Source organism: Phoxinus phoxinus (assembly GCF_949152265.1).
Source record: "Phoxinus phoxinus genome assembly, chromosome: 13".
NCBI lineage: Eukaryota > Metazoa > Chordata > Actinopteri > Cypriniformes > Leuciscidae > Phoxinus > Phoxinus phoxinus.
Window position 1 is genome coordinate 16,894,471 of NC_136888.1, and position 24,875 is coordinate 16,919,345.

The 24,875-nt window shown below is 37.5% G+C and overlaps 1 protein-coding gene across 3 annotated transcripts in view; it reads right to left on the reverse strand.

Annotated features, from left to right (window-relative positions):
* Nucleotides 1-172: 172 nt before the first annotated feature.
* The window catches only part of dicer1 (dicer 1, ribonuclease type III), a 31,726-nt gene continuing 7,023 nt past the window's right edge, over nt 173-24,875 (reverse strand). For 2 of the 3 annotated variants that reach the window (XM_079633729.1, XM_079633730.1), the window contains 22 exons: nt 24,152-24,312; nt 22,322-22,490; nt 21,683-22,155; nt 20,581-20,713; nt 20,242-20,484; nt 20,012-20,166; nt 19,795-19,927; nt 18,968-19,043; nt 18,749-18,888; nt 17,922-18,101; nt 17,533-17,746; nt 16,271-16,424; nt 15,960-16,142; nt 15,758-15,863; nt 15,407-15,582; nt 13,870-14,689; nt 11,618-11,770; nt 8,926-9,706; nt 7,674-7,942; nt 6,859-7,021; nt 6,604-6,679; nt 173-4,300 (listed from right to left, as the gene is read on the reverse strand). In XM_079633729.1, the coding sequence (XP_079489855.1) occupies nt 4,135-4,300; nt 6,604-6,679; nt 6,859-7,021; nt 7,674-7,942; nt 8,926-9,706; nt 11,618-11,770; nt 13,870-14,689; nt 15,407-15,582; nt 15,758-15,863; nt 15,960-16,142; nt 16,271-16,424; nt 17,533-17,746; nt 17,922-18,101; nt 18,749-18,888; nt 18,968-19,043; nt 19,795-19,927; nt 20,012-20,166; nt 20,242-20,484; nt 20,581-20,713; nt 21,683-22,155; nt 22,322-22,490; nt 24,152-24,312 (5,124 nt within the window). In that variant the 3' untranslated portion in view covers nt 173-4,134. Of the gene's footprint in view, nt 4,301-6,603; nt 6,680-6,858; nt 7,022-7,673; nt 7,943-8,925; nt 9,707-11,617; nt 11,771-13,869; nt 14,690-15,406; nt 15,583-15,757; nt 15,864-15,959; nt 16,143-16,270; nt 16,425-17,532; nt 17,747-17,921; nt 18,102-18,748; nt 18,889-18,967; nt 19,044-19,794; nt 19,928-20,011; nt 20,167-20,241; nt 20,485-20,580; nt 20,714-21,682; nt 22,156-22,321; nt 22,491-24,151; nt 24,313-24,875 lie in introns of those variants that run through there. The other variant, XR_013800100.1, reaches the window with a different exon arrangement.

Sequence of the window (24,875 nt, forward strand, 5' to 3'; positions counted from 1 at the left end):
GGTCATCAGCATATGCTTGCACTGCGAAGCCCACACTTGCACTGTGGCGCGCGGCCGGCTTTTCACACAGTATTAGTAGCCACAGCCGTGCAGCTCATAAAACAATCTAATACATCATTTCTCCTTTCAGGATATAGATTACAGCGAAAAGAACACACATAACACCCGCAAATGAACGACCATACCATAACTTTATTGTAGATATACTCAGCTACAATTACTTAAAAAAACAAAAAAGGAGGGGGTGGGGGGACAGAATTTTTAAAGGTTTTTGTGATCCATAAGGTGCAGAATGCAAACCACTGCAGCACTGATACAGTATGAATGAGAAATAGACATTTAAATACACGTCCCTTAAAAATACAGAAATTGCGCTGCAGTTTGTGACCCATAATTCCCCATTTTAAATCCCCGTACTGTTAGTGCTCTACGGTGCTCAATGAACCCATGAACCCCTTCAAGAGGAGCTCGCCACACATTCCAGTCCTGCTATGTTGTCTTTGAACACCTTGCTGCTGCTAAGAGTGCATTTGACTTTTAAATCAGGAAATTACATTTTTTCCACACAAAAAAAAAAAGAAGTATGACACTTTTTATGAAATAAAGCCCTTTTAAATAAAATGTAGGGCTGATTTAATGAGATCTATACAATGTATTTAGTCTAAAAAGGAAATACATGTGGGTGGGAAAGGAGTTTTCAATGACATGCACTAATACATCTGGATTCATAATTCTAATATGGGGGGGGGGGGGGGGGTGATGGATGAAGGACAGTGCCGTCCCAACATATTAAAATCATGCAAGTCGAAGGACTTGACGGGTTACATTACAATTCCATATTCAAAGTATTACATTAAGGCAGGACATTAATGTACACATAGGACACATATTTAGCCCCAGATTGTAGAGATTCGAAACTACTTTTCTACAGTGTATTTTCTCTGATGACATCCTGCAGGCACATTGTATCTCTCGGATCACTTTTAAATACATTGGTAAAATACCAGCGATGCAAACAGCAGCAAGGCCAAAACCACAAGTTATTCCTTTAAACGTTACGGCATCATATATACATGTTTTGTATTTTTTATTTTATTTTTATCGTTCTGACATGAGGTAAAGTATGGCGCCCGAGTGCAATGCTTATTTGTGCTACATGTTTAAAAAGAAAAAGAAAAGAAAAAACACAAAAATGATTCTCCACCATGAAGGAAAATACAATCTGCAGCATATGATACGATGGAGGACCACTTTAAGAAAACACTCCCAACAGATGATACTTTTTTTCCTTTTTTTTTTACTGTGATATCTGTTCTGTGGGACTAGCTCTGGCATGATAATCGATTATTGGTTGTGAAAATGAAATTGCTTCTCAGGAAAAAAAAGAAAGAAAAAATATCAATATCTATGCGGTGGCACCATACGTGTGATTTCACATTCTCTGAAAGGTAAAAATCCAACAGTGAGGAAAAAAGCTTAAACAAAAAGTAAAGGAAAAAAAAAGTGTGCGGCTTTCAGAGGCTCGGGGGGAAAACGAACGTAACAAGCTGGAAAAAAATTCAAATGAACAAACAAACACACACACACACACAAATAATAAAGTTGCAATAGTCTGAGGGTTAAGGGTTACAGAATCAGTGTCATATCGCAGGGCCGGCGCGCACTGACCCTGATGCACAAACTCACTCCATTTGTTGAGGGAATATGGAAACCCATTCATTTCCAATGACTTTCAATACTCAACTTTGGGGTTGCGACTGAGCTCATGTAAAGAGGGTCACTCAACTCTTGCAAAAACTGAACCAGATTGCACTCACTTTCAAGAAAGGGGAGTACTTCGGTTGGAGCCTCAAATGTTCGTGAAATCTTGGCTTTAATTGGGTTACAAGATATCCAAGAATGAAGCATGGCACCAAAAGTCCTTCACCATATCGAAACCATAATGCAAAAAAATTGCTATAGTAGCAAAAGATGAGACAGTTTAGATGTTACAGGTTTGAAAGGCACCACTTTAGAGCATACTCCATTAAAAGATGCAAATTCAATGTCAGTGGGAATGTATTCTAGTGCAAATAGTCGTGAGTATATATATTTATCCCCTTATAAGGTGCTGATGAGTGTATACAATACTGTGCCTTAATAATGCCATTCAGATTTGTAAAAAGGCATATCCACAAATATATTAATCAACGTTTTATGATAAGGCCAAACTATTCGCAAGGGTCTTCTGAGGTAGCAATGCCTGGGATTATGTAACTTCAGGAATAGTTTGTCCGTAACACAATAGCAGAAGTATAGACAGAACGAGGAAGGGAAAAGTTAGGTAGCCTTCAAGATGTTCAAATGTTTCAATTTGCACCCTTATTTCTTGGAGTAGCAATGATAGACAAGGGTGTCTTGTTTTCTAACTATTAATACATCGACAAAACAAAACAAAAACGCAATTAGAGTTGGTAAGACTGCAAGAGAGGAAAGAAACAAAAGGCGAGACGCATGGCTTATAAGAACTTGGAGTGCAATCTATCGATTTTCTCAAGTGTTAAGTAACCCTTCTGACCAATGTACAATATTTTTCATGTGAAGGAAAAACCTCAAAGAGGCATCAAGCTTTTTTTTCTCAGCATTTCCCCTTCAAGCATAAAAACCAAAGGAAAAAAACAAAAACAAATGGGGAAACAATTTCTACAGCCTGACGAGCAGACAGAACAGAAAAAAACAACCCAACAGATTTCAAAAAGGTAAAATTAAAGAGGTAATACAGTTACAGTGCAAAAAGATGAGAAATTCAAGCTTAAACATAGCACCAAAAAAAAAATGCATGCAATTAACTGAGGTATTCAAGTGAAGAATGCCTATTAATATGAAAACATTTAGTCTAGACAAAAGGCTACAACACATTTACGCAAAAAAAAAAAAAAAAAGGCTGGTTACCACATCTCCAAACGTGTGAATGTTGAGGGATTGATTTAACAGGTGCAACCTCACAACGCTGCATCAGTGTCGACTTTGGTAAGCGATGCACGTGAAGTCTAGCGAAATATCGGTTTGTCCTAAAGACGGTATGTAAAGGTGCTTTGTGTCTTACAGAATTATCCGATTCCATTCCTCTCTTTCCGCTTTTTAATATAAAATCTGCAGCATATTTTCCCAGGTGATATGTCCTCCTGTTTATCGTTCGTGTCGTTATATCAAAACTAAGTCAGTCAAGTCAGTCTACGGAGACATCTAATGTTCATAAAGACTGTCAACTAAATATCATCAATATCAGTATCAAAAAGACATTACTGAAACCCAAGTATCAACGTATATTTCGTAATAAACATTTAATATTTATTTTATATAGCTGTGACGTCTACACAACCCATCCGGTTGGACTACACGAACACGCATCCTCAAGTGCCGTTTACAACTGCTGATTACAGTAACCGGGAATGTCAAATTCCTATCCGTCTTAAAGATGCGAGGGCCTTTCTCTCTCGATACAAGTGATCTAAACTATTTTGCAGGCAAAAAAAAACAAAACGTTCATGACTCTCGTCAAAATAAAGCGGACACTAGAGAAGTGCAATTATGATTGAGAATATATCATCTCAAGATAGAGAAAAACATTTCCAACAACACCAACACTCTTTCTTTCCACGTGCCCTTCCTGCCAAACGGCAGCAAAATGGCACTAGTGCACAGATTGAGGAATTTTGTGTTTTTATGTTGTTGTGTTTCTCTTATTTAGTTGATACCTTGGAGTTTATCTATGTACATTGTAATACTACCTATATAAGCTTTAGCTTTTTTTAACCACTACCACAAAGCAGAGCATATATCTTTTTAAATGTTAATAAAAATAGGGAAAGGGGGACCTGACCTTTTTCTTAACACTTGCAATACATAAAAAAAAGCACTCGTGTTCAAACAAAGCTGGGGAGAAAGAAAGATTGTGTTTGCGCACGTAAAGAATAAAATGAAACATGAACCCTATTGTGAATTACTCTCAAATCTTTTGACTCGATTCATTTAAGTTAGACAAGCCCAATGAGAACGCAGTCAGCGACAAAACTTCACTCGGTCGTAAACTGGAGCCGAGGGGGGTTCTGCTGTGTTTTTGACTGGTGTGTTGGGGTGTCTGCGGTCTGAAGCTCAGTTGGTTTGGACCTGAGGTTGATTGGCTTTGAGACTGCGCAGGGCTCGGCGTGCGGCCGCTGACTTGGCTATCCGGTAGCTGCGTCCCACGCCTTTGAACTTGCCTTTGCCCACCACTTCCACTGTCACCCGTACTTTTCCATCGTAGGTTCTCTCCGCAGGGCTGTGCGAGGCAGAAAAGGAAAAACATTGATATGGCTATTGAAAAATGAGACTGACACAAAAGCAATGGTGGACTTTTTTGGAAAAAAAGCAAATAACTTTTTTTTATAATTTAGCAAATACAAAAAAATTTCAATTTGTATATATTTTAAAAAAAAAGCTATAGCAACCATCAGTAGCTATGTTTCCATCCACCTATTTATATGTGAATTTTCAAAATACGCATAAAAAACGTATGCATTAATTTGAGTTGATAACCCTAACCCTAACTTTTTAACCGGGAAGAAAACGTGCATAAACTACGATGGAAAAACATTCACAGAATAAATTCCTTGATGCACAAAAAAGACATTGCAATGGGACGGCATAACTGGACTAACCAGCGGACCGATCCCATTGCACATCATCTGAAATACTGTTTTGGTTGTTTTGAAATGCCTGAGCAAAGTCTGTCGTCAAAGTGGTTCGGTATAATTACCCCCCAGAACTGTCTTTCACGACTGTGTTCCCAAACAGCAGGCATTCGTCTCCGAAAGCAAGATAACTTTATTACGTTGCGGCCGCGCGCTCTGAGGTGCTAGTAATTTATTACATATGAAATTATTATATACAGTGGCTTCTCTGGCTGCAGCAACTTCCATTTTTCTTAGTGATATGCAGCACCAGTTTATCAAGAAGTGACAATTTTGTTTTTTCCGGCTCACTAGACAGAAACGGTGCTTTATTCACAAATGTTTAATGCGACATTCCAGTTTTACGCACAAGTTAAATTCGCAACTTTAGAAACAGCTATACATTAGAAACAGCTATACATTAGTGTTTTCAAAATTAATGAGTTAACGAATGCGATAAATTTTTTTTCAGTTTAATGCTTTTCCCCCCCCATCATCTTTTGGCTAGCGTTACATTATATGACCATGCTCTAATTCACACAAATGCTTTTAAACCATCCAAGTTCGATAAAACACAAAAGAGAACGCAGTGCAGTGCTGGTGCATGTCTATGAATCTGATGTCTGTGATGCACAGAAAGCCGCTTCAGACAGCGCTTGAGCAGACAAAAACTCTAAATTATGCCAAAATGCCCATTTTATCGAGGATCCTCATACGCAGAGTCTTAAATGAGTTAAATTAAGTCTTAAATGAACGTAAAGAGTTGTGTGAAAATGGGATGCGTGTCAGATACGCGTCCTGTGCGGTCTTAAAGTGACAGCAACCTAATAAACCTGCTGCTGTGATGTCAGTCATAATGTTGTTTAAAGAACAAAAGAAAAAGAGAAAATCACTCACCGCTCTTGACTGAAAAACTTTGGTAGCTTTAATAAAGGTTTAACCTATTTTTAATTTATGCAGTGAAGACTGTGACATGTTTGATGACTTCAATCAATTTCTGTAAATCTTAAAGCACTGTTTACACGGTTACATGGGTCAAAAACAACGAAAACAATAACTTTTTTGTGCATTTTGACAGGGCAAGTAAAAATCTGAAGCGGTCTGACTGGGCAAATCGACTTAGCCCTGATATACTGAAAGGCACAGCTAAATGTGACACATATTATAATGGGTTTATGTGAAGATTGTTTTAAGTTCACTTAAATGAAAAGCTTTTTTTTTTTTAAAGCATAATACATTTTCAAATTGATAGCTTTCAATTATACTGTAATGTTGAATGGCTCTTAATTAATGGCCAAAATTGTGGAGTGCTACTGATGTCTCTATCGGTGATACTGGCCTTCTTTCATAAAAAGATGCCATTAAACACATTTTAAATATAGGCTACTGTCTTTATGTGGTTTCTACATTCATTTGGAGATTCAATATGAAATTATTACAATATAAAAATATATAAAAAACTATAATAAATATTTTTTTTATAAAACTATAAATAAATGTGCAATTAATTTATAATAAAATACTTTATACTTTGTGGTAGATGTACCATGCAGAGTTTCATTTTTGACATTTCAGTACCTTACCTAGGCTGCAAAACAATAAAAATGATTATTCCCACAAGCCTAATATGGTCTTTATTATCGATATCGAAGCACTGAATCCACAATTTTGTTATATATCCAGCCGTACCCACATTACAGATTCCAATCTCTTATAAGCAGGTTGTAGGGACTCAGAAATTGTCAGAATTCAAAATTTTTAAAATGACTCATATTTGCTCTGAACCCCACACTGATACAGTAACTTTTACACTGTATCAAGTTTTTCACATTCAAGTGATCGCTACTATGTGTGTATTGTGCAGATGATTATGTTAAAAGGTTGCTTGTGTATAAGGGAAAGACATTCCCACCTGAACTTAGCAGTCTCCGGTTCCATCTCCAGGAGTTCACGCACTGGGGATCGAGGGACATTAGCGGAGAATTTTTCTAGAAAATGAGGCGAAAACAAAAGCGGAGCATTTCAATCTGACATTTCATCATGCATAAAAATGGCACGATGTTTGAAAATGACTCAACTTATGGTTTTCGCCACATGAGCCAGCAGACAATCAGGCGAAACAGAAATGCAGAACTGATTTACTCATCCGTATGTCTTTGGCCCTTACCTATGAGCGGCCTCATCATTGGATAATACACTTGCCAAACTGTCTCAAGTGACATCCCGCTATCCATGTAAATTGCACCAGCTAGCGATTCAAAGATGTCTCCCATTGCTTTGGGGACCTCAATGTCTTCCTCCTTCTCCTCATCTTCCTCCGATCGGCGAAGCTATGAGAGAGTAAAAACAATTCCGGTTCCTTTTTTTTTCTTTCCCATACACAGAAAATAAGTGTTTCCTCTCAGGATAGAAAACTGTACTTATCCATGTCAAACTCACATCCCCAAACTAATAACACACAATAAACAGCAGAAAATGATTTACAAAAAAATATATAACTGTGGTCATAACTTAAAATGTGAACTGACAGCTATGCTGTACTGTAATGGTATTTCCTCTCAAAATGAACTGCGATCAATTACTTTTAGTATTACATTTAAAATACCTAAATGTCCAATATTGGGGACAACATTACCCAGCTATGTAATTAAGGGGAACATTACTTATTTTATTCAATTTGTCTTTCCTCTTCCAGTATCCAGTGTTGTCCCTTAGGCATAAAATGCTTTCCAGTCAAACAAGACTAGATTCAGTGCCAAGATAACCATTTCAAAATAAATTAAATCCAACTGCATTTTTACAATCCAAAAACGAAAACAAATACAAACACAGACCAGATTCCCGATGACTGCCAGTGATAGGATGTCACGGTACTAAATCTTCATGAAATATTATACATCTACGCTGACAATGGCATGTAAATGAAATGATCATTTCCAAGGCCTAATAACTTTAACAGATAACAGTGGGACGATGGCTCACCTCCGAATCCATTCCTTGCATTTCATTCTTCTCCAGCTGAAATTGCACAAAATCATCGATCACGTGGAACAGTTCGGGCGAGACAGCTTTGAAGTACTTGTGGTAATCGTACTTGACAGCCAGGGAAGCAAATATGGTGTTGTTGACAAGTGCAGAGCGCAGGTCGGTCAGCACGCCAGGAGAGTGCTGCCGGGTATCTTCATAAAGGTGCTTTGTTATGAGGTAGTCTAAAATTGCATCACCGAGAAACTCCAACCGCTGATAACAATCTGTCCGAAGTTCAGAGTGGTACAAAGAAGGTTCAAATGAGACCATTAATATCACAGATCATTAATACAACAGCATCACACCACAGGAAATATTAAGTTAAGTGAAAATACAGTATATTTTTCTGTAGAGTTGTTCTCACCTGGCGCACACAGCAACCTATATAGTGATGAGCCTATGCCAATTTACAAATAAATTATTTAAATTATTATTGTTTTATAATAAAATTATTCGTAATAATAAATAAGAAAAAAAAGTTAATGAGATATTGGTTTAAATTAAATCAAAACTGCATAAATTAGGAGTTTTGTTATATATTTAAAAAAAAAAACTTTTTTAAAGCAAAAAAAGTTATGCAAAACTGAAAATGGTGAGTTATGCAAATAAGAAAACTTAATCTCACACTTGGGGTTGCGTGACATACCAGTACAATTTTTTTATGTACCCGACATGAATGATGGGTATATACAGCAGTATATTTTATTTATTTAATATATTTTATAAATAAATACAATACATTTATTTTATATAAGTCACCCAAATGAACCGAGGAACCAAACAGTTACACTAAATGAATGGGTAACTACAGTAACTTATTTAATAATAAAAAAAATAATTTAATATAATAGTAACCACCATTATCATTATATTAATTTATAATAAACTACATTATAAAACAACCTTCTGTTTGAAGTACCACAGATTAGCAACAATAATAAACAATAATAATAAATAATTATTACCAGTTTGTTAGTGGTCATTAAACAATTTAAACTACATTAAGTTGTATAATACATGTATTTATAAAAATATTAAAAATGATCATTGTTATTATTACAACATTAATTTATTTAAGAAAACATTATTATTATGGTTATATAAATAAAAAGGTAGGATAAAAATATAGCCAAAGCAGTACTGTTTTAGTTTAGTCAGATCCTAAAAGAAACAGTGATGAAATCAGAACTAAATAACGTCCACGGACCTGTTATTGTGTTGTAATGATACGAGGCGTGCGTGAAGGCCTGCAGAAGATATGCCTTGTTTTGAAACGTGTAGTTTATCTTCCTCTCAAAGTTCTCGAAGCCTGAAATGAGGTGGTTGAGGGTCCGCTCGGCATCCGGGTGGTCGAACATGCAGCGCGGAGGGATCTTCAGCCAGCTGTACTGCAGCTCGGCCGACCCCCCTGAACTCTGCTTCTCCGGCGGGAGCACCTTCAAGCCGAGGGAGCACAGAAACAGCTGGGCTGCCCTCTCCCCGCAGCTGGTGAGGTAGCACCCCAGCAGGGCCTCCACACAGTCGGCTATGCTCTTATCAGCGATGCATTGCTCGGTGTGGAGGTCGTAGGAGATTGACTGCTTCCCAATATCCGTGCCGCAGTTTTCCTCGGAAGGGTTCCAGAAGCCCACCACAAATTCATCCTCCTCGCCAGCTTTGCTGGGGTCCAGGTAGCACATGGCATCCCAGGAACTGTAGTCGAACTCGTCAGCGCCACTGTCTGGGGAAAAGTGGGAGTTGTGAGGTTTTTTGGGTGCTTTCCATTCGTGGCCAGGCTCAGCCGGCTGGAGGGAGATCTTCTTCCCGAAGGCGCCGGAGCCAATCAGCATGTTATCGATGAATCTGATGTGCTCGTAGTAGTACTCCAGATCATCTTCCACATTGACCTCTTCTTTAGACTGCTCGACCTCCACATCCTCAGCTTCATCGTCGTCATCCTCCTCCTCCTCCTCCTCATCACTGGCTTTTCCGTTGGCCAAATCTTTATTCTGAGAAACAAAAACAGATTTCCCAATGTCTTACAGCTCAACAAACCAAACCAAACAACATCATGAAAGGAACGCTGAGTCCAAGAGCCCTGTGAAGCCAAGGCTCAGTATCTACAACAGATTTACAAAGATTACAATTTAAAAGTGTTTTAGTTCAACCACAGTATTATGTTTGCTCAGGAGAGCTCTAACAGAGCCGAGGCTCACAGTCCAAGTCAATGACTCATCCAATCTAATGTGATTCAAAAGCTGAAACAAAACTTTTTTATATCATTAATATGCCATAACTTTGACCATATGAGCAAATATGCATATTGCATATGCATAAAAATGTTAATATCCATGACACCTAATACTGTAATAATACATGGAAGTGACACTTAAAATTACAGCACCCGAGGCAGATTTAGTACACTCGCACCATACATATACACCTCGAACCACACAGAGCGACCCAAAACATACAGACAGTCTCCGTCGAAACCATGGAGAGGGCTGGTAGAAACCAGAAGCAGAGTTCTTTCCATTTTTCTCACTTGGTTCTGTTCACATGTCCTAATACATTTCATATGCTCAAACACAGATGGAAAACTGTGGCTTACATTTAATAAAAGATGGTATATATCTTAAGTAATTGTAGCACCTCTTTCTGACCTGATACATTTCTTTGAACTGTGTCTTGGCTTAAGAGCTGCAGATTTCTTGAATTTCATGATATATCCGAATAAGCTTATAGTGAAGGTTGCGATATGGTAAGGTTGAATATCCAAATTACAGATCAAGAGTTTTTTTTTTGGATAAAACAATTAGGGGGTCTGTAAGATTTTGTAATGTTTTTGAAACAAGTTTCTTATTCTCACCAAAGCTGCATTTAATAGATTAAAAATACAATAAAACGGTAATATTATTATTACAATGTAAAATAACTGTTTTATATTTTTAATTTTAAACTGTATTTTCAGCATCATTACTCCAATCTTCAGTGTCATATGATCCATCAGAAATCATTCTAATAGGCTGATTTGCTCCTCAAGAATAGAAAGTTCTGCAACATTATTATTGTCTCTACTGTAACTTTTGATCAATTTAATGCATCAATGCTAAATAAAAGTTTTCATTTCAATTAAAAAAACAATCTTACTGACCCCAAACTCTCATTTCAAACATTTTAAAATGTTCTGCACAAAATATATAGCATACATTTAAAAAAGAAAGTTAGGGTCATCACATTTGCACATTGTTTGAATGAGAGCAATGGGACTGACAGACCGTGTAATTAAAATATAGAAAATAAAAGTAACCCTTTATCTAATAAATCGATTAAATCAACTTTACTTGACCTGACACATTATCGTATTTTGTCATTGCATCATTATTAATAATTTATTTGCATATAGCACTTGCCCTCCATTTTATGCTTTTTACAAACAATTCCAATTTGTATAAAGGTAATTTGCTAACTCATTTCAGTAGGTTGGCATTATTACATTTAATCTATAATGAGTTAAGCTACTACCTTTTACTTATTCATCCATTTCTTGTATTTAGAAGTTTGGAAGTAATTACCCCAGAGACAACAAGTGAACTGTGGAAAATGTGTTAGCATTAGCTTAAAATCAAACCAATGGTGTGTCATGCTGAACTGAAAGAGTCATTTTTTTTTTATGTCAAATAAATAAACAAATTCTGCCCTCTATTCTGAAACCCAGCTTCAGGCAGAAAGGATTAACCTGCCCCCTAGTGGCAGAGACAGGAAACGGCTGCAGCTTAACGCTGCCAAGATGTTCCTCAGCTCAAGGCACAGAGCCATGTAAACAGACTTGTAATTGTGCATGAAGATGCATGTTGATATTGGGTTAAGCTTGACTTGAGCTATCAGGTAAACAAATGGAGATGCTCTCTGACTCATACCTCATCTGAGTCCCACTTGTCCATGCTGCTTTTGTCCTGATTCACAACGTAGCCCGGAGGAAGCCAGTTTACCGGGGGATCAAAGATGGATACCACCATTCTACTAGGAAGGCCCTTTTTCTTCCCCAAGCGATAAAGGTTACAGTTGCTGACCTGGAGATAACAAAGGCAAAACATTTGTTTTCCATATAACAAATGAAGTAAAAATGAATCAATATTTAAATAGAGGCGTAGCGACTGCCAAAAACTTTATAAATGGTAGAAGTAATTGAAATTAGCATCCTCTGATATCAGTAACTGCAAAGCGATGTGTAATGAAAACCACAATTCAGTATGCAAATAGAATAAATTAATCATTTAAACTTTAAAGGTAGGGTAGGCAATTTCGGAGTGGCTAGCAATAGCGAGCTAGCTTTGAAAGCAATAGATCCCACCCTCCCTTCAGAGCGCTTTCCAAAGCCACACCCCCTACAAAAAAACAGTTGGTCCGAATGCAATGATTGGACAAACTTTTTTTGGTCCTGAGACTTCCACTGACGGTATATGTACACTTTCAATATTTAGACCACTTCTATCATTGATTGCTATAAGGATGTGAAGATGATTTTAACCAGAATAACAAAAAGTGTTAAAGAAAAAAATTGCCTACCCTACCTTATTGGCAAATATTATATTAGTTCAAGTAATTAATTAGTAACAAGTAGTAGCACGTAATTAGTGCAAATTTGTCAAAGTGAAAAGTGAAATTAACGTAAATATAAATAATAACAAAAAATACTACTAATATTTATTAATATATTTATCTACAATTTATTAATACTTATGAATTGTGTATACTAATATGTAAAAATATTTAAATTAAATGTAAATAATTACAAAATAATGATTATATTTAAAATATAGTATTTAAAATATGTTTAATAATATTTATTAATAAATAGTTAAGAATAATGCATAATACCACATAAAATATAAGTATATTAAAATTAGGGGTGTAACGGTTTTCTGTAAAAAAACGAACTGTACCGTTCTCCACCCACGGTTCGGCACGGTTCATCTTAAATCTGACGACAATGCATACACATCTATAATATGGTTTGCTGAAAATAGCACATAAAACAGACAGACATAGTTAGGCTTATGTATGCTTCTGTCGATGGATACCTATTCTGGCTTCCCCTAAACTTTCAATGCGAGTGCCGTATGCTCTAATATGACCAGTCATTTACGCCATCATAACCGGGGTGTTGATAGCGAGCGAGCGCAGGTGAGAGCAGCACACGCTGCTATCCGCATTTAAACTAAACGCATTAAAGCCTTGCCAATTTAAACGTTCAAGCGCAAGAAGACGTGAAAGACTTGAGTTAGTGCTGTGAGAAGATTTGTGTGCACTCATCCGAAGCGTGTACAAGCTAATATTGAGTTCTTGTCTTGTGCTTGAAGGACAAATTCATACAAAAATGATGTCAACAGGCCCATCTTGTCAAGTATCCAAGTAGGTTATGTCTTAAGTGAACATAAACAGTCGAGAAAGAACGCATGTGTGCATCAGTATCAGTGTACTGGATCTGTGCATTTCGTCTTAAAGTGATAGCAGCCTAATATTCCTGTTGTATGTGTTTTTAATGTTAATTAAAAGAAAAAGACAAGGCAATCACTCACCGCTCTTGATTGAGTAACTTTTGTAACTTTAATCATGATTAATATCCATTTTATTTATACATTGAAAATTATATGCAATGTTTTACATTTGATTTCATCAACAGTAGTTTTCAGGTACAGAAATTGAATAGATACCCGAAAAGCACTGTTTATTTTATTTGTATCTTTGCTCTATTGTATTTATTTGCGTTGTAGTTTGATTATTTGTTCTTATTTTCCTTGTTTTTATTTGACAGTAGTCCTTTTCCCCCTGAAAATAGCACATATTGAACCGTACCGAAACTGCGACCCTAAAACCGTGAGAAAACCCGAACCGTGAGTAATCTGAACCGTTAAACCCATAATTAAAATAAATGTATTTGAAAAATGTCAAATAATAAGTATTGTTTTTTATTTAAGAGTATAACTAAATTTGTAAATAGATTAGTAAAAAATAGGATTAGTACATTTTATTTAATTATCATTTTTTTGCCCATGTAAAAGTTGCTGCCACAATGCTAGAATACTGTGAGCGGCTCCCAATGCATTACTATGTGGTTACTAGGGTGTATTTAGTGTTTTTTGCTTTGCAGTTGCTTTATTAATCTTACCTTCTTGCTTCTCATGTATGACAGCCTGCCCTCATGGGCATCCGGATAAGTGCAGAACAAGTAGGTGGTGATGCCGTGTTTCAGGAAAGAGTCACCCAACATCTCCAACCTCTCCAGATTGAAGCCATCACTGGCATTGGAGAGGGTCAGGGCCTGCAAGATGAGGCCGGGGTTGGGGCCCAAGGTTTTCGGAGAATCCCAGGCTGGACCTGTGCAGGATGTTGTAGATGTCACGTCAGAGGCCTCTGATGACACTTCTAAAGGTGCTGTGGTGCTGGTTGCCATCTCTGGTTTGGGGCAACAGTTTGAGGTAGGTTTCTTCACATGTCCGTCGCAGAGATCTGAGTTCCTGCCTGGGGTACATTCATCGCTGGGCTGGGGCTGTGGCTTGCCGGCTGGAGAGGGCCGCACAGGAACTGAGGTAGTGGTTTGAGTTGATAGGTCACTCTCCAGAGAGCCCAGCTGAGAGCATTGGCAAATGTCATGTCTGTGTGGGAGGTCGTCGCTGTCACACCGAGTGCTGTTAGGGAGGTTTCGGGAACAGACGCAGTCGCTCTTGTCTTTGTTCAGCGTCTGGACATCAGTCACAAGGAGTATGTGGGTTTCTAGCTTTTCATCTGGTGTGTTGCAGTTCTCACAGGGGAGAGCGCCCTCTGGAGGCTGGGAGGCCTCCGTATTGCAGCTCTCCTCGGCAGTGTGGTCTGAATCTGAGTTTGTGCCGTGTTTACAGTGATCGTCCTCTTCCATACATGCACTGGGGCAGGATATGAAAGATTTGCTGTCGATGGATTTCTTCCATCCGAAATCCAAATTAGGATACCTGGGGGTCAATATTCAGTGGGATTAGGACTCTGAAATGTCATTGCTGCATTCTAATGTAGCATCCTAACCGAGATGTTACCTCACAAATTGTTGTACTGGAAAACTATAAAGACAGTAACTCTCTGTGCCACACTAATGACTCAACTGAATCCAATAGAGTTTGATGTTAACATGTTGCTAAGCTATTTATACAACACTAATGTGAATAAAATAACATTGCACATGCCAAACTTAGGTTGAACAGCCATTTAGAAATTAAAATTAATGGTAGCCCGATGAGATTTTTATTTGATGGCCGATGGCGATATCAGAGCAATGCTCTTGATTCTATAATGAAAGGTTTGCATATTTACTGAATGTCAGTGTTAGGCTTTATGAGAAAGTGTTATAGCGGTAGCCTTAGGTAGTCTATTACTAGCTAATACGCTATACTTTATCATAATATTTTTTGTACCACATTTGTCAACTGTTAAACAAAGACAGTCATTTAACGAAGTGGGAGAACTGTAGCCTATGTGCATTTGCGCTGTCAAAATAAAAGTCCCAATTCTGACACTTAAATAAAAGTAGAAGAGGCAGAATACATTTTAGAACAGCCTTTCTTGTCAGGAGTGTGCCGACAACGCCTTGAAATGCCACCTATTTCAGGAGCTCGCTAGGTTTTGGAAAAGAGCGAATAAGTGCATTGTGTCTGATTTGTGAATTTTCAAATGACCTGAAATCAGGAGGCAGGGTCTTAGCCCCTACGCCAGCGTCAATGGCTGTCTGAGACCGCAGCTCTTCGGCCGTCAGAAGGCAGTGAAGTCTGTAGAGAATGCTGGGAAGGCAGACAGCTTTCCTCCACAAAGAGGCTGGGATGGGGTGAATGGCACAGAGCTCCGGAACTAAAATCTAAGCAGATGGAACAGAAATACAACCAAAGACTGTTATCTGATGCTAGTCAAACCTCTGTACGACCGTTACCGCTCTCAGTGGAAGGAAATACTTGCACACACAGTATGATTAGACTTAATTCAAGTATGATGGCTTATAATTATCACCACAAATTCTTTCTGTCAGTTAATACCTGTTTGTTTTGTAGGCTTTCCCACTTGGCCTTTCTCTTCTCTGCACTGCTGAGAGGAAGGGCTTTCCCCTTTTGATTAAGGTGCCGAGGAGTTAAAAGATTCAATCTACAGGAAAAGACCACCATGGATATACAATGAATTTCTTGGGGAGAAAAAAAAGCACATACCAGAATTTTTTGTAAAAAATGTTTTACTTCCTACCTTGAAGATGTGTGGTCCACATCCAGTAGGGGCTGGTTAACATTAGACAGGTCCAGGTTGTACTTGGTTTTGTAGTACTCAGCGAAAGTCTCATACTCTGGAGAGGGGAATTTACTGAGCGGGGTGAGGTCTGTGTAAACGTCAGCCACATAGAATCGATGTGGCTGGTCAAAATTACGATACCTGAGAGGGAGGAATGAGACGGAAGAGTAGAGGTCAACTACAGTGAAAACAAAAACACAGTATAAGTCATCAATGAGAGCTTAATTACAAGGGTAATAAGACTCAGAGATCACAAGTAACTTTTGTACCTCGGAATGATGACAGCATCCTGGTAGTCCTCCAATCTGAAAATGAATGGGTTTTGCTTGGTGTACTGAGTATTTGGAATGCCAATGCGTGCTTCAGACTTTTCAATATCCTCCATGAACTTGAAATCCAAGTCCAAGGTATTGGAATCCTCAACTGAACAAAGCACAATATCTTAGAGAGCAGGAGGTGGCCAATGGCTGATATAAAGCCAATATATATGATATCATACTATGTAATTAAAGATGTAGTGAATATTAATTAATACAAGCGGCAATGACATTTCTATCATTTTTATTTGACATATTTACTATATTGAAATATTTAAACTTGATTAAAAAAACTAGCATAAACATAACAGTAAAGTATAAACAGATTTATACTTTAGATAGCAACTTCTTAATTCTGTAATCCTATTATAGTATTATAATATTGTATATTTTCAGTTAAACACATAAATAAATGCACTGAGTAATCTGGTATGTCTTCCCTTGGAATCATATTTTCTCAAATAAGGACTAGGTAACACTAATTTTACATTCAGTACATAATGCGTATGACAGCCAACTGGATATTGTTCAGAACATTCTAAATTAAGGATTTTTTTTTCACTCGCTTGTGTAACTTTACTGTAAAACATCCTGTAAAAACTTTCCTGTAAACATCCTATTTAGACATATGGACCATCACTCACAGAGTATATTCATATTCATAAATGTCACATATATTTGTAAATGTTTGCAAATTTTGTAAAATGTAATGTGTATTTACAGAATGCCAAAGGTAAATCGGAAAATTACAGTGTTTACCTTATTACTAATAACAGAAAGGCTATAACGCTATAATACTTTTTAATTTACCATTTACTTTTTTTATTTCACAGTTCTCTATGAGAACAAAACCGTTAACTAACTCTAATGCTCAGGTGCTGTCAAAATAAAAGTCCTAGAACTATTTAAACAAAAGTCCTGCTTCCGTCACTTACCGGCCAAACAGAAAAATGAATTTGGTAATATTGATCATTTAAAAATGAAAAAATTAGCCTTGGCAATATATCAGTCAACCACTAGCGGCAACAAATAGGTAGATGATAATGGATTCCATGATTAGCTGGGTCTGTGCACTTTGGAATGGAGAATGTTGGAATGATAATAATCAAATAAATTCTTTACAGCACAAGATAAGACCATATTATACATTGACAATTAGAGGAAGGACTAACTGTAATCTTAAAGAAAAACAAGACAACATCTGCAGCACTCACCAATGTTGAGAGGTAGAACGCAGTAGGCAGAATCTGCCTCGACAGGCTTAAACTCTAGTGCTGGCTTTTCCAGACGGAGGATGTGGGAGAAGATGTACTGGTGGAGACGCGTGATCAGCTCCAGCTGCGCTGCGCTCAGAGTGAAGCCCGACTTCTGCAGCTCAATCGAGATGGTCACCTCACCAGAACGCGTGTACACAGGGAAGTGAGGGATCTGATGACACAGAATCCGATATTAAATAAATAACACATTTGACTGTTTTCTAGATAATTATAAAAGCAAATTACACTGAAAAAAAAAAAAAAAAGTGTTAAACTTCCCATTTTTCACAAGTTCTTCTCCAAGGATCTCCAGATTCAGAAAGATAAAATAAATTAAAGGTGATTACCCGAGGTATTGGTTTAGCTGTTAGAATGCCAAAACATCGGGTAGTGTCCTCTGGCGGATACAGCTTCCTCCGCCGGAAGTTGAGCTCATCAGGAAGAGGGGTGGTGAGGACCATCCCTATGACGTAAAGGTAACAAGGCTGCTCTGGCACAGGGTAACACCCCCGCAGACACTCTGGTATCTACAACACATCACACCCAACATGATTCTATATAGTCTACACATTGTTTCACATTGTTGAAAGAAAATAATTTTTATTTTAGCAGGGATGTATTAAATTGATGAACAAAAGATGAGTGTAAAGAGAGTAAAATAATGTTATAAATAATTTCTGTTACAATTTCCTTTTGAATTATTAATCAAAGAAAAAGTATCACCGTTTCTACAAAATATTAAGCGGCACAACTGTTTTCAAGATTGATATTATAATTTAAGAAATGTTTCTTGAGCACCAAATCAGCATATATGATTTCTGAAGGATCATGTGACACTGAAGTAATGATGTTGAAAATTCAGCTTTGCAATCATAGGGATAAGTTACAATACAAAATATATAAAAATAGAAACACGTTATTTTAAATTGTACTAATATTTCAAAATATTACAGTATTTTTTTATCAAATAAATGCAGCCTTGGTGAGCATAAGAGACTTATCTATAAAAGCAAATATCTAACCGACCCCAATCTTTTGAACAGTAGTTTATGTAAACGTATTGTATATCACTACTATGGTGGTACCAACAAAAGCATGAATCCTGACAGTCTTTAAATCTTCATTCTTATTACATCACCTGACCCTACATGCTGTTAAAAAGACACACACTCACGGCTTTTGGGTAACACTGTCTCCGTTTGGTGGAGCCTGGTCTTCCTGGCACGTTCGTCTCTTCCTCATCATGCAAGTCCAGCTCCTCCTCATATTTTACAGTTTCCTTTCCCACCGGCATCAAATGATCATCCAGTTCACCTAGACACGAACATTGCGTATCAATCAGCGGCTCTCAGAATGCATCAAATCCTGTATATATACACTCTTTCATGCTCACCAACTTTGTGCAGTTTTTCACAACAGAGAAGAGCGACAGCTTTCTCTGCAAGTCTTGCACAATTCATTGTTGGCCCCTAAGGGAAAGAAGACAGTGTTTAGAAGTGTTATTTTTACTTTCAATCAGGGATTTATAGAAAAAAATCACACACCTTTCTGCACATTTTCGTATTTAAATTGTATAGTTGACCCAAAGATTTATGGCTTTTTGATGAATTTATGTATGATTTTCTTCCATGGAGCACAGCACATTTATAGCAGATGGTCTAAGCTATTTTGTTTCATACAATGAAAGTGGAAGGTGACCATAGTTGTCATGGATTTTTCAAGGCAAAATTAACAGTGAATAACTTAAATTTCAGTCTGTTTCTCACACAAAGCATTGTATGGTTATAGAAGATGTGAAATAATGCAAGTCATATCGATAACTTTTATGGTGCTTATTTCCCTTTTTTTCTTCCACTTTTATTGTATGGAAAAGAGCAGCATGAACATTCTTCGAAACATCTCCATTTGTGTTTCATGTATGAAAGTAAGTCTAACAGGTTTGGAATAACACAAGGGTGAGGAAATGACAACACTTTCGAAGAAAAACCAAGTCCTTATCCTGAACTGAATTCATCTTCCCTGTTTCTGTGCTTTCTTTACTGTCGCAATGGTAAACTCTCTCTGTTCTGACGCCAGATTTAGGCATGCGGCATTCAAAATCGTGCTTTCTTGAATTGATTTTCGATTAATCACACAGCCCTACTTTTAACTCCTCGCAAAGCTGACTATATGTAAATTGTTTTAGAAAAATGTGATAAATATCTTGTGGCCAGAACTCACAGTGACAGGAACTCTGAGTGGTGAGTTGATGGGTAGAAAGAGTGTGGATCGATAACCTCCAGTCTTCAACTCCACAGTTTTACACTTCGGAGCAAGATGAGTGAACGGATCACTGGGCAAACGCGCACAATATCTGCACAAAACACAAATACATTAAAGAATGACTGCAACATGCAACAAAATACAGAAATCTTACGATTTAGGAAAGGGTACTGACCTGTTGATGTGCCCAATGGCTGTGTTAATCGTGACGCGGGGGCCTCCGTCCTCTGAGCGCAGGACGTAAGGTGGGAGAACGTTGTCATCATCGGTCACCGGCTCCAGTTCAAAATCATTGCATTCTGCTGACTTCGAGCACTTATTTCGGAGGATCTGAAAGACGTACAACTTTTAACATTAATGCACACAGACCCTCCATTAGAAATAGTTCTCATTAAACCTGCTGACCTTTTCTATGGCCTTGTAGGTCTTGAGGTCTTCTTCAAACGTTTTTGTCCGTTCGTTGTCAGCTAACATGATGTAATTGGAGACTGGAGCACGGGCACGACCTTTGGATTGCACGTACGACCGGTACTCTGTCGGCAGGTCAAACCGAACCACCAAATTGCACTTTGGAATATCAACACCTTCTTCCACAATGCTGGTTGCAATGAGCAAGTTGGTTTCATGGGCTCTGAACTTTCTCAGAACCTGTGTACAGTAGTGTGAATCAACAATAACAATTATGATCAACATAAGCTAAGGAAGTGGCACAGGAGGCTTTTTTGGACTGCCGAATTCACTCACCTCCTCTTGTTTTCTGAACTCCACCTCCATTTGTTTGTTGCGAGGCTGGTTCTTGCCGATGCTGTGACCTGTGATGAAGTTGCTACTAATGTAAGCCAGCTCTTGGTCCTGCTTCCCTGCCTCCTTAATGAGTCTGATACGCACAAATAATACAAAATGCATTAAAGTTGCTTTGGATAATTCAAATAAGCATTTGCTAAATGCTAACTAAATATATCCACTACTATTCTAAAGTTTCAGGTTATCAAGATGTTTGTTTTTTTAAAGAAATGAATACTGTTCAGCAAGGACACAATAAATAAATCAAGTGACAATAAAGACATTTATAATTAGGGTTGAGTAAAGTTTGAATTTTAGCGATTCCGATTATGCTTATCGATTCCTAGTTTCGTTTCCAATATGGTAAAACAAAATTAAGTCAACCATTTAGATAAACATATGTATTCCTTTTTGCAAAAAGATTGTGTAGTAGCTAAATACCGTGAACAAAAACCAGCAACCTAAATAACAACTAACTATATATTACTGTTAGTGTTTATAAAACATTTTTTATCAAATAAAAACTACCTTGGTGGGCATAAGAGATTCCTTTCAAAAACATTACAAAATCTTACTGACCCCCAACTTTTGATTGAAATATTGCTTTCATTTTATATTATAATATTTGGTGATTTCATAATAGTGACAAATAACAAGACAAATTATTAGCATAAAGATCTAACCCATAAAAGTGAAAAGCGATCAACTCATCTTAAATTGTATATTTGTAAAATCAATAATATAAAAGTCTGAATCTAAATACAGACAGTGCACACCCCTACTAAATACTAGGAATTCATGATATATTTAGTATCATAATGGTTATGGTAAATACTATAGACATTGTATCTGTAAATTTAAAAGAAAATTCTATCTATTGTATCGTTTTTATATAAGATTACCTTTGCCGTCATTTACCGATCAGTTACTATTTAAAATAGTAATATAGTACTTTCATACTGTCCATTATAATGTTGTGATGCCTAAATTCACTTGTGGTTTTAGAGCACTTATTATTTGCCTAGTATTTTTTGAGAAAGACAGTGGAGCATTGCAATCAAACCTGTTTAAAACAACCGCTGTATATCGCCTTTCCACAAAGATGATTCCACAGAGGATGTTGGTGAAAGGCGAGGGAAAATTTGCTTCGGGCTTCTCCTTTGCCTCCGCCTCTTCATCCTCGTCTTCGTCCTCAGAATCGCTCCAAGAAACGTAATTGTCCTGATTGCGATTGTTGTACCACTCCACGCTCTCAAACTGCTGCCGTTCAAAAGGTTTGTACTCGTGGAGAATCTCCAGAAGTCTGATGACTTTGGGAGTGACAAACTTCAGGTCTAGGGAAGCTGGAGAGAAATGCTCCTCGCATAAGGCGTGGATTTTTCTCAGAATGGTGTCCGTGAACAACAGGAACTTGCGGTTCAGCTCTTCCTGTTCATGTTTGATATATTTCTGCAGCTCCCGGACCATGATTCCCGCTGCTTTATCTGCGCACCAAGGGCCCAGCACACTCAACACGGCACGACAGTCATTCAGCACCTTGGGATAAACAATCACACGATCAAAACAAATCATACAACTACAGGCAGTAGTTAGTAGTCTTCTTAATTTTGGTCTAGGGTTAGAAGAGGTAGCATTGAGATTGTGACCATTTTGTGCTTAAATGATGGTGGCAAGAGACAAAATAAGACACTAAGGAGAGAACCTGTTTGGAGATGAACGTTGGGTCTCTATCTTCTCGATGACTGAATAAGTTGCAGTCATTAAGAAAATGAAGGGCTTCATCCAACTCGCTCAAAAGCCTCTTAGAGAGCCCACTCTGATCCTGGTACGGCCCACAGTCCAGCACCACCTCACGAGGCTGGGACGCATACCTGGACGTAAATTGACAGGTAAGAAACTTCAAGAAAGATTTATAATAGATGATACTCAAAAGGGGTCATATGATGCTTTTTGATGTTTTCCTTTTAGAGTGTAATTTATCTGTGCATTTATATGATTTGCAAAGTTAGAAAGCTCATAGTGTCCCGTAAAAGGGATTTATTCTAACAGAGAACACTGCACCAGACCTGTCTAAAATGCCAGATATTACTTCCTCAAACGTCTATATCACTATTACTATCCATGATTTAGAGGTACAGATTGTTGAGAAATGTAAATTCTTGGGTGTGATTCTTTCTCACGACTTGAATTGGAGCTCTAATACGACTAACATTGCTAAGAAGGTCGAGACAGCGCCTTTTCTTTTTACGTAGGATTCTTTTACTATTGTGTAATCGAGAGTATCTTAACCAGTTGTATTACTGTGTGGTTTGGTAACCTCACTCTGAAAGGCTTTGAATAAAGTGTTCACTCAGCCAGCGGGACCATTGGCTGCACTTTGCCGTTCCTTGAGGCCACATATAAAGCTAGACTCTTGAACCGAGCTTTACAACTTGCTAATGATGCCTCAGGCCATCCTGCAGGGGCCTTTTCTGAAATGCTTCCCTCAGGGAGAAGGTATCGCTCTGTCAAATGTGCTACCGATCGCCATTTAAACAGTTTCTTTCCCCAATCTGTGATCACTTTAAACAAAGCACTTTAAAACCAGGCACTTTGAATCTTTGTATAGACTTTTAATGTACAGTATTTTACTTTTAAGTTTTTATGTGGCACTTGCTTGTTTGTTTATTATGTTGTGTTATTTTATGTGTTGACATTGCACTTTGAGCTCCTTTGAGCATTTTTTTGCCAATGTGGTTTTATACTGCAAATGGCTAATAAAGTGAATCTGAATATGAAACACAAATGTTAAATATTAGCATAATGCCCGTCAAATGCATACGTAAAGAAAGACGATGCCGCTTCAGTAAATTTTAGCGTTGTCGTCATGTCACGGAGATGCTGCGTCTTTAGATGCGAAAGCAGAAACCGCTTTGTTTTGCTTTCCGAAAACAGATGAAATATGGAATCGGAGTTTAAGATTTAATTATAAAGTTGTTCCTGAGCAGTACAACCCAAAAGTTAGCTAGGGCACAGCACATTTTACAGAGGACAGCTTCCTGAACCTGGGAGCGTAATACGCCAGTTTTATACAAAGACTATTTACCACTGTGAAACGTTGGTTCCAATCGATCAGATTGATCATCAACAAATTCAGAATCCAACTCGGGCTTGAAACGATATAGGAAAACCAACGACATTATTAACTGTGTGTTTACAATTGCTTAAAGACTTGAAAGCTGAAGCCTGTGATTGCATTTTCAACACATGCTTGATGTGTTTGGTTAATCACAATGCACTGGGTCTGACTCTACTGGCCAATCAGAACACTCTGAGCTTTTCGGAACAAGGGCTTTGTAGAAATCAGTGCGTTTCAGATGGACTGGGAATTGAGGAACTGCGAATTGAGGAACTGCAATAATGTACAGTATGTTAAAAAAATTATGATTTTTTTTTACATTAAAGTATGTTTTCCTATTTTATTACACCCAATAATCAAAATGAACTTTTAAAATGGCATCATATGACCTACATTTTTACAAGGAAACACTACCTATCCAGCACCACAAGATCGGTGGCAGTTTCTGCATTGCTCTGCAAAATCTTCTCCAGGTTCTGAATCTTCTCCTCCAGATCACAAGGGTCACATTTGCCATTTAAAATGGAAGCAGTCAGACCCAAAATGCGAGGACAGCCTGGGCAACCCTCACAAATCTGCAAAGAAGATTTACAACATTTAATAAAGCATTATAATGAGGGATGGATATCACCAACTTACAATATGGTATCTATCTGTTTATCCAGGATTACAACTGTGATTAATCATGAAAACATAATTGTGTAAACTAATTTATATCGCCAGCAAATGTTTTAATATCAGGAAAACACTATATCTCAATACATTATTGTATCAGCACAACTCTAATTATAGCTAATGCATTCTACAGCAATACTCTGAACAACTTAAAAGTTGATGGTTTGCATTTCGTAAATTAAGTGTTGTTACTAAAATATGTCTCTCTCCCCAGAAAATCTCACATTAAGTAAAATAAAAAAATGCATTCAGCCAGTCCAAAAAGTCAAAAGGGGTAATTCACTGAAAAATGAAATCTGTCATCATTTACTCATCCTTATGTAATGCGAAACTTGTATAACTTCCTTTCTTCTGCAGAACACAAAGATATTTTGAAGAACACTGGAAACCAAACAATGTTTGAGCGCACTGACATCTACCAAATGGAGACACTTTTCAAGAATTTTACAATGAAATCAAAATG